This window comes from Triturus cristatus, chromosome 5_1 (assembly GCF_964204655.1).
Source record: "Triturus cristatus chromosome 5_1, aTriCri1.1, whole genome shotgun sequence".
Lineage (NCBI taxonomy): Eukaryota > Metazoa > Chordata > Amphibia > Caudata > Salamandridae > Triturus > Triturus cristatus.
The window spans coordinates 1,022,613,332-1,022,627,860 of NC_140587.1; the positions used below are offsets into that span (position 1 = coordinate 1,022,613,332).

General features: G+C 46.9%; 1 protein-coding gene across 2 annotated transcripts in view; it reads right to left on the reverse strand.

Moving 5' to 3' along the window:
• Positions 1-14,529, reverse strand: part of TRIO (trio Rho guanine nucleotide exchange factor) — a 4,621,980-nt gene that overhangs the window by 4,394,447 nt on the left and 213,004 nt on the right. For both annotated transcript variants that reach the window (XM_085606120.1, XM_085606121.1), the window contains exon 4: positions 12,443-12,635. In XM_085606120.1, the coding sequence (XP_085462246.1) occupies positions 12,443-12,635 (193 nt within the window). The remainder of the gene's footprint in view (positions 1-12,442; positions 12,636-14,529) is intronic.

Genomic DNA, 14,529 nt, shown 5'->3' on the forward strand with positions numbered 1-14,529 from the left:
TGCACCCGTACAATTCGACTCTTATGCTAGATAGGTTTAAGACAACCTTTTAAAAGAAGCTATCCTTGTGGTAGCTGTGGAGAGCAGCCTTGAGGTTAAGTCTCAGCGGAATGTAAAGCAGCTTGTTTTACCTTATGATCTCTTGAATTACCAAATGAAAAGACACCACACAGGTATATATATATAAAATATATATGTATTTATTTCTAGACACACTCTACTAATCTCTTTATGAGATTAGAAGTCAGGAACATATGCACAAATCAATGTTTCACAACAAATTAAGCACTTATATGGCTGGGGCCCTAGGGGCGTACCAGACCATATACTAAAAAAGGGGTTTAGGAATTTTGACTTGCAAGGGGACAAGGCCTAGGGCCTTTAGAATCGCTGGGGCCTCACTAATCCACCCAAGGCAGGTAAGTCAAGGACCCACGGGAGACGCGTGCAGTGTGAGAACACAGCCGCGGGTTCCCTATTGATTTCAATGGAGCAAGTCGCGGTTGGATTTTTAAAGTTTTAGGGTACTTCAGAAGAGTCTACAAGCAAGCCACTTACAAGGTAAGTACTTTGAGGGCCAACACCCACAGGAGCACCGGAGTGCACGAGTTACCTCACCCAGGGAAGCCGGGTGCATAGGTGTCTTTAGGTGTTGGGTCGCGGCGTCATTTTCAATGGAAGCCGAAGAAGATTTGCTACTTGCGAAGACTGAAGAAGTGTCCGGTGGAATCCAAGGCTGGATTCAGAAGGAAGACCTGAAAGCAGAAGGGACAGAGTTCACAGTCACTTGCCAGTGACCCGGGGCCAGGTAGATGGATGCCCACGGTAGTCGGGTGATTTCAGGTGATTCACAGGTGTCTTGACTCTTCAGCCACGAGGTCCAGGAGGCGTCGACGACGACGACCAGGAGCTGGATTCGGAGTGTCCCACGAAGTCTGCAGCTTACTATGGTGTCAAGCCTTGGCAACAGCAAGTCTCGTGGAATGTGAAGAAAGTCAGCGGTGCAGACCAGCAAGGTCTGGTGGACTCACCCAGCAAGGGTAAGTCAGGGCAGGCCTGGAGCAACCAGGGGAGCACTTGGTTCGATGAAAAAGTCTTCAGGTGACCCACAAGCCAACCGGCAAGGGATCGCGAAGACGCCTCATGAGGATTCACTTCACAGGAGCCCATGGTCACTCGGGACGAGTGAAGGCCTCCGATTTTCGAGGGAACTCCTGCGTGGTCCAATGCACAAGTTCGTAGAACGTCATGAAGGGGTTGCACTCAACAATAGTGCACGGTACCCGGGTATTGCTGTTCCTCGTGGGGTCCAGTCGCCTCAGGTTTGCTGGAGACTCACAATGGCCGTCGGGAAGTCAGGAAATCCATTCCGGGGCTGCAGGGACTTCGGACTCCGGCGGGAGCAGGAAAGTTTGCGACTGTTGATTCAAAGTTTTGGTGCCTGCCAAGCAGGGGAGTCACTCCTTGACTCCAAGGGAGATTCTTCAGTCTTCCAAAGGTAGTGGAACGTCGAAGGTCCAGGATTCTTCTTGTAGAGCGTCGTCCACGGATATCTAGTTTGCAATGGCAAGGTTTCCCTATCTTATACTAAAGGAAAGGGAGGGACTAGCTCTATGACCACTCCTCTGGGAGGGTCAGGGGAGTGGGTGGTTACACCCACTTCCCTTTGTCCAGTTTCGCGCCAGAGCAGGGGCAGGTAGCACCTGAACCGGTTTGAGCTGGCATATGCACAGAGGAGCCTACTGCTCCCCCAGTGCAGGACTTCAAAGCACTCTAAGAGTGCACCCACCCAGCCCCAAAACACTACATCCTGTCTGGAAGGTGACAACACCTCTCTGTGACAGGATGCCTATTGTTGGGCCTCCTCCACTGCGAGTTTCATTCAGCAGCAGGAGGGCAGCCCAGTGTCTGTGCTGGTGGCATCCATTTTGTGATGCCAGGCTCTTTCAGATTTCTACCGTGTTTTCACAGTAGGTACATGTCTATCCCTCTAGAAGGGTGGGATCATACTCCCACACCAGTTACTGGTGTGGGGGTATGATTCAAGGCGTTTGACACCAAACACAACATGTTTTGATACAGCCATCCCAAAGTTAGCATTTACCGCTAGGTTATATATGGTATATGGTTTAACCGCATCCACAAACAGCCACAGAGAATAGACTCTGAGGGCTGCAGAGGAGCCCTGCTCAGGCAGAGGCACCCCCTCACATGGAAAACCAAGCACCCTGCCCTCAGGATTGATAGGGCCTGCCTTAGGGGTGACTGATAGGTTTATATGTGTGTGTAAGGTGATATATAGGGAACCTATACCTCAGTGAGGAGTGCTAACACTACCTCACCCAGGCTGCAGTAGCAGGCCTGTGGTGTCAGATTTAGTCTGCTTCCCAGGAGTGGCATAATACATGCTTCAGCCCCTGGTAGGCCTGTGAAGTACCTATGCCCTTGGTACCTAAGGTACCATATACTAGGGGCTCATAAGGTACCACAGTATCCAATCACTAGTGCATCTAATATGCACTCCAAGTTGTTTAGAGAGAACAGAGAGGCTGGGACCCTGATTAGCAGGGACCCAGCCAGACCATAGCCAGAAACCAGTGTAAACATCAGAAATAAAGAGGGGGCAACATAAGTGCAGATCCTACTCTCCTACACTGGTCGATTGCGAAGCGATGAGGCAAATCTGAGCATGCCTTTCAGATTACTGAGTCATGAGTGACATATCTGGGCAGTCACTGAGAATTAGTGGGGATGAGCACACATCTGGGCATGTGCGGAAGACTAGTGCTGAGTGACTGCTACAGTATGGGAAGTGTTATGTGTGAAAAGTGTACATCTAGTACCGAACACCACAATATGGTTAAACCAATAGTCGCTGAGAAGTTAATGCCCAGGTATGCATTCCCTCGGCAGTGCTGTTTTTCACTCTTGAAAAAATGCATATATGCCTAGAAAATGAATGGTTACCTGGCCAGCTAGACAGATCTTCAACTGGTTCTGGAGACATTTAGGCTTTGTGCTGTTTTGAGTGTCCCCAGATACCCCATTAAATAAAGAGCAGCCGAACTCCCATGGAAAACATGCATGGAATGTTGCAAATACGGTATATGGTTCTCCAAAATATTAGTTCCAGCGATAGAAAAGGCAAATGAAGCAGACGAGGAGGGAGGGGGTAGTGAGAGCAGAGAGCAAGGGGGGTGGAGGAGAATGAAAAGGCAAATGAAGCTGACGAGGAGGGAGGGGGAGAAGGGAGGGGTAGTGAGAGCAGAGAGCAAGGGGGTGGAGGAGAATGAAAAGGCAAATGAAGCTGACGAGGAGGGAGCGGGAGAAGGGAGAAGGGAGGGGGTAGTGAGAGCAGAGAGAGAGGGGGTGGAGGAGCATCATTGACGCGCTGTAAGGCTTAATGAGCCATTACAAAAGCCAGATGGCTGCTGTGCACGTTCAAGCGCACGTAACCGCACGCTGGAGGCCAGCAAAAGCCTTTGGTAGCACTTTGAAAACCCCACTTACTAAATATCTCGCAGAGCAGCGCATGCGCTGGCTCAAGCGAGACCTAAAAAATACCTGGGGCCAGGCACAAGCAGGAAGTTCAACATCCTGCCACACTGCCTAGGTTGGACAGGTGTCCGGTTGCTGGGTGGCACAATAGCAATTCCTGGGGGGCACAGGCAGGACAATTATTGAAACAAATCTCCAGCCTGCGCCAGGACCAGATCTAGTCCCTGGCTATTAATTTCAAATGCATGAATACTTGACACACAGTCTATCCAGGCTCTGTCCACGTGCATCCCGACCAACAGACTGAGAGACACCGTGTGAGCGCAGCTAAATAATCAATTAATTACTCTGGGCTTTAAGTGAACCAGGTCCTGCCGGTGCTCAGCACCGGCAATATTTTAAAGGGGACCTCAAAACGGATCTCTATCGTGCTCTGGCACAGGCGGTTCGTTTTTTCCGGACTGCAGTGACAGCAGGCCCATCGATGTGCGTGTGCTCACACTGCTCACATCTCACTAGTGGAGAAGTTACGGCATGAGGTCATGTCAGGTGAGAGTTGTAGGGGAAGAGAAATCTTTTAAAGAGAGTCAAATTCAAATAATCTTTATTTGGATATTAAAAATAACCATAAAAGATACATGTTATATTCGGACCATCTTCCATTAAAAATTCAACCCAATCTACACATATCACATTAGAACAATAATAATAAAAGGCCCAACAATATAAACGTTAAAAACCGGGACAAATCTATTCAGAGTTCTGTTCATTTAGCCATGTAGGGTTTCCCCCATCATATGGAAGGAGAAATCATGAAATACACGAGTCTCACTGCAAACTTTGCTGTGCCAATCATTTATGTATCTTTCAGTCCTTCCACCCTTTATTTAGACCATCATGATTAATCCTCTCCTCTAGTGTTTCTTAATTTGACTGCCAATCGTAAAAAATGTACTGTACTAAATAGGGTGAAAGGGTCAGAGGCGAGTTTAAGAAATAGCAGGGCCACTTTAGCCTGTCTTATCTTAGAACGTATTAAAATTGTTTTTAAAAACAGAGACCTTGGGTAAGCATAGAAAGGGCAAATTAGGACAAAATGAATGGTGTCTTGCGGAGATCTAAGATCGCAGTCGCAACACCCTTTTAGGCTTACATCATGTGCAAAATCCGCTTGAACCGACAGGCTATGATGCAAAAGATTTAATCTAAATCTCGTCATTAAAAATCTATCCTGTCTATTGTACATGTTAGAAAGATAAAATTCCATACCCGGTGTTGCTTTAGTAAGCTGATATAACCTTACTGTAATTTTCCGCCCTTCTCTGTCCTCTCTAGCCCTAGCTAGGTGCTGCAAAAAATCTGTCTTTATAACACCCTTGTCTCTGCTAACCAATGTACGAGGTTCATTAAAAAAGTTTTCGTGGCCCAGGCTAGTCAAGACGTCCCTTACATGTTTGAGCCAGGGAATTTGGGCCCCCTTGTCCCCTTTCATGCAGTCCTCTAGAATTAATCTATTTAGACTTGCCTCAGGATTTGTCCAAATTTTAATCCAACAAATAATTGGTTTGAGGCAGGCCTTATCGCTAAGATAGGCAATACCCAACTCCTCATGAGCAATGAAGGAGGGTATGCATTTTGGCACTTGCAGAAGCCTTTTTAAAAACTTATCTTCTTCCAGTTGGATTTTTCCCACATCTGTGAAACCCCACACCTCACTCCCATACAGGGTCTTTGCGCAGCATACCGAACTATATAACTGTGCTATTTCATTCGGTGACCAACGACCCAATCTGGTCGCATAGTTCATAATCGACACCACAGCGCTAGGATGTTGGCTACATTTATGCCTTACTAGTGGCTTGAAATTAAGATCTTTATCAAAAACAATCCCCAGGTAATTAAAAGATTTTACTTTTTCGAGTTTGTGGGCTCCTATTGTGAAACTGCAGTTCTTGGATGGCGTTTTGCCCACTTCCATAATGTATGATTTAGAGAGGTTGGGCACTAGATCTAAATCAGCCATAAAACTGACAAATCCACTAATAAGGACCTGTAAACTCCTTCCTGTTCGCGCCAAGAGGACCGCATTATCTGCATATAGGAGGACTGGAATACTTCTCCTCCCGATGCAGGGACACTCTGCCTCCAGTACTCCCAGCGCCTTATCCAACCTATTTATATAAAGTGTGAACAGGAAGGGCGCTAGGATACAGCCTTGCCGCACCCCACCCGGGCACCGGAAGTCTTCCGTGAGGTCACCATCGTCAGTAAATCTTACCCGTGCCGTTGAGTTGTAATGTAGCATTTGTAAGACTTGTATCAGTCCTTGTTCGACACCTATGGCTCCCAGGATTTCCCACAACTTTCTTCTGTTGACGCAGTTGAAAGCTGCTGACAGGTCCATAAATGCCAAATACACGGTGCCTTCCCTAGCCAGAGTGTATTTGGCCACCAAGTGATAAAGATTCAAACACTGATCTGTCGTAGAATGCCCATTACGAAACCCGTATTGGACGTCAGTGATAATATTATTTTCCTCGGCCCAGTCCAATAAGCGATTTAAAATTACTCTCCCCATAACTTTCGCCGTAACATCTATTAGGGATATTGGGCGATAGCATTGCGGGTCGTTTCTATTTCCCTTTTTAGAAAAATTGGCACGATGACAGCAGTGGACCAAGATCTTGGCATGCCCACCTCCCTAGCTGCGTTAAATACCCTGGTCAGTATGGGAGCCCAAAGGTCTGCTTGACTTTTAAATAAATCAGGGGGGATCCCATCATGCCCTGGCGCCTTTCTCAATACCAAGCCATCTATTCCTAGCTTTACTTCAGCTACCGTAAAGGATATCCAGTCACCAGCGGGGAGTCCTGTATCTAAAGGTAGCTGCGCCTCTTGATTGCCCCGATTATATAGATTTGTAAAATGTGCTACCCACGCTTCTGGCAAAATATTGGACGCCACTTGTCGTTTATTTGGGGCTTAAAAACATGGGTCATTTATTACCCTCCAGAAGCTGTTCATGTCGTGGCGCTCCACAGCCTCTCTAAGTGACTCCCAGGCCTGGGATTGGAGAGAGATTTTCCGCGACTTGATTGCCTTTTTGTACCGACTCCTACAGGCAGCAATCGTTCCTCTGTCTTTTGGGATTGTCTTAAGTGCCTGCTTCAGGATCCTGTGAGCCCTTGAGCATTCCTTGTCGAGCCATCTGGGACAGAGGTCGACCTGCATATTCGTTTTACTCCTCAAAAGGCTATCAATGTGGCGGGCAGTACCCTCAAACGCAGCGATCAGATCGCTCCCCACTACCGTAATGTCCAGACACCTCCAAGTCTGGCTATCACTATTTGCAAGGAGCGCTCTGTGGAGTACTATCCCATCAATCTTACTCCATTTAATTCTTCTACCCTGGTCCTTTGCCTTATACTGGCCAACGGTGACCCTTTTATCCGCTTTGGTGGAAAAGTCAACAGCGCTTATTGTCAATTCCAACGGGTTATGGTCACTAAAAGCGCTAGGTACTATCCTAAAATGGCTAACCCTACCCAATAATACGTTTGAAACAAAGAAGTAATCGATAATTGAATCACATCCCCGTCCCTTAAAGAAGGGAGTTATTGTGTTGGGTGACCCACCATCGATCAGATCCATCGTATGAGTTAAGGCAAAGATTCCCAAGATTGTGCCTAATGCCATGCCCTCACTAGAGTGCTCTGGGTGCCATCCCTTTATAGAGGGGCAAGCATCCCAGATTCCTCCTTCCCATTTCAGATAGGGGCACTGGTGACTGTTAAAATCCCCCATAAGGATCAACTGGGTACTTGAGTCCCCTGTGTCGTGTAACACCGTCAATTTCTCCTCCAACTCAGCCAAATTTGACATAGATTGTCCCGCGTTGTAAAAATTTATAAAAATAAACTTTAAGCCCTTTATAGAATATCTTATGCCCTGGAGACAGCCAGAACCCCACCCCAAATCTTGCCAGCTCCCTTGCAACGTCAATGCTACATACGTTGATAAGCCACCCTTGGCTCGGCCCATTGATGATTTACGGGCCGGGGCAAAAAACTATTTATATCCCTCCAAGAATGATGCACTGTTATCCGTCTCCCAAGTTTCCTGGAGACAGATAACTTTGTACTTTCTAATAAAATCTTGCCATTCTATGTTAGGGATTTTAGTTGCGAGTCCTGCAATATTCCAGGAAATCAGCCTCAGCTCTGTGGGTGTTAAATCAAAGCCACTGGTCACTCCCCTTATCTTCCCAATCCAAACCACCCTCCTAGCCATAAGGATGTGTCTATGCTGGAATCTCCTTACTGATGTGTTATTGTAAATCCAGTGCGAGGCCTTATTTATGCGTGTACTAACCGATTCTTCACTGTCATTGCTTATTCCTGTTACGCCTACTAGCACTATTGAATAAGGGCAGGAGGCCGGGGGTAAATCTAATGTCTGGAGACCTGGCGTGCTCTGGATACAATCCAAAGTATTGTTCTTAAAGGTCTTCTTGGGCTCCGTTTGTCCCGAGCGGCTATCCCTGGTCACATGTGGGAATCGTGGAATACCTGGGGCCTTACAGCAAACATCCTTATTACTGGACTTTTCAGGCTCCAGGGTTGTCTCTCTATACTCACTGTGGTCGTTATCAGTGTTAATTACATCCTTTTCCCTGCGGTCAACCGCTACGGTCCCCTCCTCCCTCCCCTGTGGGATATTCCAGATTGGCTGTCCCCTGTTATGATCAGCTAAACTGCTTATTATCCCTTCCATATTCGAGATTTTAGTCAGTACTGGCCCCAGATATTGGAGGAAAAGCTGTTCCATTTTGATTTCCAGCGATAGGATGATTTCTTGAAGGCCATCCGTCCCTCTTGCACTGTGACAGGTTGGGCATCCTATATTCTCAGTGTTCTTACTTGTGCCTTTGGTGGACTTTACCGGTCCTTTTCGACTCGGTTTACTGGCACGAGTAGAACGTTGCGATCCACCCGACTCTGAAAACCCCGCTAAAACTTGAGATTTTTTGGAGCGTGTGACCACTTCTCTACTAGGACTCTGTGTTAGGTCAACATCCATTATCACTGCTTGGGCGCTAGACCCCCCCCTTGAGTCATCCCCTTGCGCTATTCTCTATTGGGTGGCCATCTGGATATCGCCTGTACTGTGCGTTCCCTTCGTTGCATTTAAATTATCAGTGGACAGCCCAGTTGGACCTACTATCTTGGGGTCTCCCTGTAGGCTTGGTTCAACTGTTGTCGGTCCATTGGTAATGTCAGGCTGAGTCGTATGGGCTAGAGTGGGTTGGGTTAAGTGCACCCCTCCACAAGGCGTTAAGCAAGAAGCTATGTTGCCCAAGGAGGATCGCTTCTTAGCTATTAGAGAGTCCAATGATAGTCTCTGTTCGGTCAATTGGATCTCGTTTGCTAGAAGCGATTCAGCTCATATGATAAAGGCATCAAGAGTCCCTTTTACCCCTCCCTCCGCCCTCGCCTGAGAGTTCTTCGGTTTAACCATAATCAGGTAAATCGGGGCTAGATGTCCCTAACGTGAACCCCGCCCTTTTATATGCACAAAAACTGGGGCGATAGCGGTGCCAAAAACAGATCACACTTTGCACAAAACCACAGCTTGTAGACAATCTACCCCAATGCAATATACATTATACCGGGGGAGACATATATGCGGCTTATTTTAGAGTCACCTGAGTTGCACGAGATGTATGGGCACTAGCATCCAGGCATAAACGTAGGAGTGATCAACAGGCGAATACGGCCATGGGCAGATGAACGGGACGTGGCCCAGCCCGGCCTCCTCTGGCCTCTGACGGCCACAGACGGCCCGCCCTTTGCCCGGGCTTAGCCCGGCGCCGCCCGCGCGCGTCCCGCGGGGCTGGTGTCCGGCCTTAAAGATATACACCTTGTAAGTAAAGGGAGTGGCCGCAGCTGATGCTTGTGCCCCGCAGAGTCCTGGGGCTTGTAGTGCGTGCTCTGGGTCAGGCTGGCGAGTAGGTTACTGACAACAATCCTCTGGCGAAGCGTCTCCCGCGAAGCGGGAGGCGCGAGCAGTAGAAATAGCCCCAGCTGATTGGGGGGAGTGGCCGCAGCTGATGCTTGTGCCCCGCAGAGTCCTGGGGCTTGTAGTGCGTGCTCTGGGTCAGGCTGGCGAGTAGGTTACTGACAACAATCCTCTGGCGAAGCGTCTCCCGCGAAGCGGGAGGCGCGAGCAGTAGAAATAGCCCCCGCTGATTGGGGGGAGTGGCCGCAGCTGATGCTTGTGCCCCGCAGAGTCCTGGGGCTTGTAGTGCGTGCTCTGGGTCAGGCTGGCGAGTAGGTTACTGACAACAATCCTCTGGCGAAGCGTCTCCAGCGAAGCGGGAGGCGCGAGCAGTAGAAATAGCCCCCGCTGATTGGGAGGAGTGGCCGCAGCTGATGCTTGTGCCCCGCAGAGTCCTGGGGCTTGTAGTGCGTGCTCTGGGTCAGGCTGGCGAGTAGGTTACTGACAACAATCCTCTGGCGAAGCGTCTCCCGCGAAGCGGGAGGCGCGAGCAGTAGAAATAGCCCTCGCTGATTGGGGGGAGTGGCCGCAGCTGATGCTTGTGCCCCGCAGAGTCCTGGGGCATGTAGTGCGTGCTGTGGGTCAGGCTGGCGAGTAGGTTACTGACAACAATCCTCTGGCGAAGCGTCTCCTGCGAAGCGGGAGGCGCGAGCAGTAGAAATAGCCCCCGCTGATTGGGGGGAGTGGCCGCAGCTGATGCGTGTGCCCCGCAGAGTCCTGGGGCTTGTAGTGCGTGCTCTGGGTCAGGCTGGCGAGTAGGTTACTGACAACATTCCTCTGGCGATGCGTCTTCCTGGATTCCCCTTCTCTTTTTGAAACTCGGGAGCATCAACATGGTTGTGGTGTCACCAGGGCTTTAAGTGGAAGCTTTTTCAATATTGCATACAGACCATAGTTGCTGCTTATTTATCTTATGCAACTAACAAACATTGACAAAGCCAATAGTCCTGGCTTGTTGTAGGTATGATGTTACTTGTATCATATCTGGATGCAACGACAAACAGCAAAATACAAGTTGGGTGGCACACTACGCAAAGCACAGATTTTTAGCTTGCCTGTTTTTAAGCCACTCCCTTAATTATATCAGCCACCTCCCTTTGAGAGAGACCCCCCCCCCGTTGTTTCCTCCCAACTAAAGCCCTGCAATTACTGAGTCCGCAGTTGAACGTTCCGAGCACCGCCCAGCTGCAGAGCCTGAGGAGAGCACAACAGTGAGCTACAGGGCTCAGCTGTAAATTAGATAATACTTTTCAGTTTAACAGGCAGTGATATAAATCAGTAATCAGCTGAGCAGTGCCCAGCCCGCAGTGGCACCAGCCTGAGGACTGAGAGAGCAGGCAGCAGAGCTACAGGCTCGGTGTCCGTCATGCTGTAAAGTTTCAAGAACAATTAATACCCGAGTGAGTCTCACGTCAGCCTCTGTCATGACTGTCTGTGCCACCTCGTGTCACAGACCCTGGTCTGGTCGTGCCACCAGGGGCATGTAGAGGCAGGCAGCAGTGCGAGCACTTGCTGCTGTCCAAACTGAAACAAAATCTATAACTGCCACCCGAAGCCCACTCACCAATTGACACACTGCTTTTGCAGTCATGTAACGCTCACGTGAACGCCGCGTGAATGCAACAGAAAAGCCAACTACATGTCGCAGCTGCGCCCCCATGCGGTCTGTTTTCATTCTCAGCAGCCAGTCAGCACTGCACAGTGAGTGTGAAAAGCACTGCACTGTCAGTCACACGGTCTCTGCCACAGCAGCACCAACCAGCGTGCGGTTGCGCTCCAGCTGCTTGCTCAAATGACTGCTAATTAATTTAGTATAGCCCCGCACTCGGGAGGCGCTATAAGTGACTTTGCATTTTAGTGCAGTGATGCGGACCACCACACTAAAATGCGTAGGTCTAACGCCTGATGCATGGTACTTGGCAGGGCTGGGGATGTATGGAATTACTAGTGCAAGACAGTGAAAGAGGGTTTGGAAAGGAGTTCCTGGTTTTGTATAATCAAGAACAGAAGTAAGTCTTCTAGTAGTTTACATGTTGGGGGGAGGGGTTGACTTGACCTTTCCCCAGTATAACTACGTTGGTGCACATCTTAGTCTTCTGCCCTGATAAACACACCCAATCAATGTAATTTCATACATGGTATCCGCCAACAGACCTATCAAAATTAGGTTTTATTTATGGACTGAATTGAAGACTGTAGTAAAGCGAGCCTAACTGTGTCATTGCAGAAATTCAGAGCCAAGAGCACTGATGAAGGTGGTAAGTTGATGAAACACAAATTAAAAGGAAGTAGGCGTGGATTAGCACCTGGGGCACACAGACTGACGTAACAAAAGAAAGAAGGGAAGAAAATGGGTAAATGTTGCTTTCGGGGTCAGGAGGCTATTTACAGTAGCTATACCCATTTGACTTCCAAGTTTGTCTGATGTTGTACTTCCAAAGTTCTGGGGGAAATAAAGGGAAACTTTCCAGTTTATCCTTTTATACTCAGGAATGCACCTGTTAGGTAGGGAATTGATTGATACACCTTAGTGACATGAAACACCCCTGTAGCAGAATATTTCTATGGCCTCTTTTTTCCAATTCACCACGTTTCAGTATATTTGTCCTGGATAAGATGGGGGTGGTGGTTGCAGAACAAATGCAGATTTTATATTTGATGAGTACTTCAGCAGCAAACGTCATCAATAACCTTTCACAGCGCATTTGTGAGCTACTCTTACATAAATAAAAAGGAAGCATTATCAGGCTGCATTTCATTCAATCTTTAACATATTCAAAACCTAATAAACAGTGGAATACAGACCAATTCGAAACCACCATAAACGTAACCCAAACGTGCATTTTAACTGGTGGTGGTGGGGTGGGGGCGAAATAACAGTAATTACCTCAAACTCAAACTTAGAGCTGCCAAAATTGGTCCGCTGTTTCTGCCAAAAATTATCCGGCTTTATTATGAGTGCAACATGAATACAACAAGGAAACGATTCTTGCAAAATTTTCAGCAAAGGTTTGATAGAGTCCCACTTTGATCCACGCATATCTACAATCACTGTAAATCCTCGTTTAAAAACATCTTCACTGGAAAAGAAAAAAAACACAGAAGAGTGGGAAGGAAGTGTAAATAGATTGAACTCAGACATCATTTTTGAAGACACAAACATTGACCAAAAGATTATCATTTCAGTTGCAATACTTTGTCACAGACCAAGACTACAATGTTTTCAATAGAATTAAAAAAAAGGTTTGCTAAGCTATGTTCTAGAATAGGGCTTAATCAGGATTTCTACATACAGAGTGACATTTAGAAAGTTTGCAGTAGTAAGGTTTTGATTGATACCAACTGTTGGTTCCAATAAGAGGGATGATAAAGATTTACATGTGGAAACTAGGTGATCTGAGGAGTGGAGGACCACTTTACAGCTAGAGGAGCAGTAGGGGATTCCAAATAGGAGTGCCAATAACCAGGAGGGGCGCATTAAAGGGGCAACAGAAAAGCCAGTACATTGAAGAGGACACATACAGACTTACTCCAAGGCTGAGAACAAGGCAGAAGAGAATGTAGAGGACGGCTATTCATATCTTAAGGTGGAGGATGGAGGCAGAAGAAGTAAACATAGTACAAGAGAGAAGGGAATAAGTTGTATCGGCAGGAGAAAAAAGGCACAAAAGGGGGTAATCTGGGGATTTAAGAATCGAGGGGACCAACTAGAGATCTTCAGGTGGAACAAGTAAATTAGTTATAAGGAAGAGTTAGGACTAGTAAGAGAAAGGATCAGGAAAGTACTAGGTTCGTGAATGAAAAAGGGAGAAGGGATTTCTGCTTTAAATCAACAGCAAAAAAGTTATGACACAATTAGAACACCACCAAAATTAAATGACAACAAGCTCAGAGATGATTGCTCTGCAAGAGAAGGGTGGACATGTTTCTTGTGCGCCTATAAAAAAACATCTGCCGATGGCTAAAAGGTTCTAATGTAAGTGACTGAAAACCTATTCTAGGCTGCAGTTAGGAATGTGCCTCAATTCAGGTAAAATGCTCAAATACCAACCCAAAGCACTTTGGGGAGGAATGCATTTCTTCAAGTCCCATCACTGACTAATAAACAGTATCACATTATGAATTGTGATTTTAACAATTATGTCTGCTAAAACATCAAATTTGCTTCTGCAAAGTTATAGCATAATGTTCTTTATATCACTGCCAGGACACAGTATCAAATTGCGATTCTCATATTACCATGACTAGAGAATGTGGATTTCATTAAAGACATGCAGGGTAACATTATGCATATTTCTTTTAATGAAGTCCAAGCAGCCGCATACATCACAAAGTAGAAGGTTCCAGAGCAGAACATTAGAAACAAATAAGCATGAGCCAACAACAATCTGCCTCTTTTAAATGTGGTGGAGAAGAGAACAAGTCCACGAATTTTAAAATTCTAAACGATTCTCAGGTGGTCAAGACGAAGCAGAAAGACAAACTGAGGAGGAACCAAAGGTCAAACGCCTCAAAATTATGGAAGGTTACCTGAAAAGAGAGAGAAGTAAATACCTCCAGACAGGGCACACACTATAAAAGTTAACAAGTTATTAAATTAATTATGAGACATTGTTAACAGAGGAAATAAACATGAGCATGTATTTATTATACGCCTTAGCCATCCAAAGGGAGGGATGGGTGAGATAATGTTAGCCTCCGTGTCTTTAATGAAATCCAGATTCTCTAGTCATGGTAATAGGAGAATCGCAATTTCATTACAAGAACGGAGGCTACATTATGCATGTTGGTAGCTTTGTAAGACTACATCAGACATGTGTTTGATAGGTTTGCAATAGTGTTGTGCAAAAGTGCTAGCATTTGACCAATCAGCAGCTTTGAGAATGTCACCCAACTTACCTCCAAGGCCATAGAGATTTACTGGCCATAGCACCTCTAAGAGAGTGAGCTTGAAATTTCTTCAAGTCAATACCA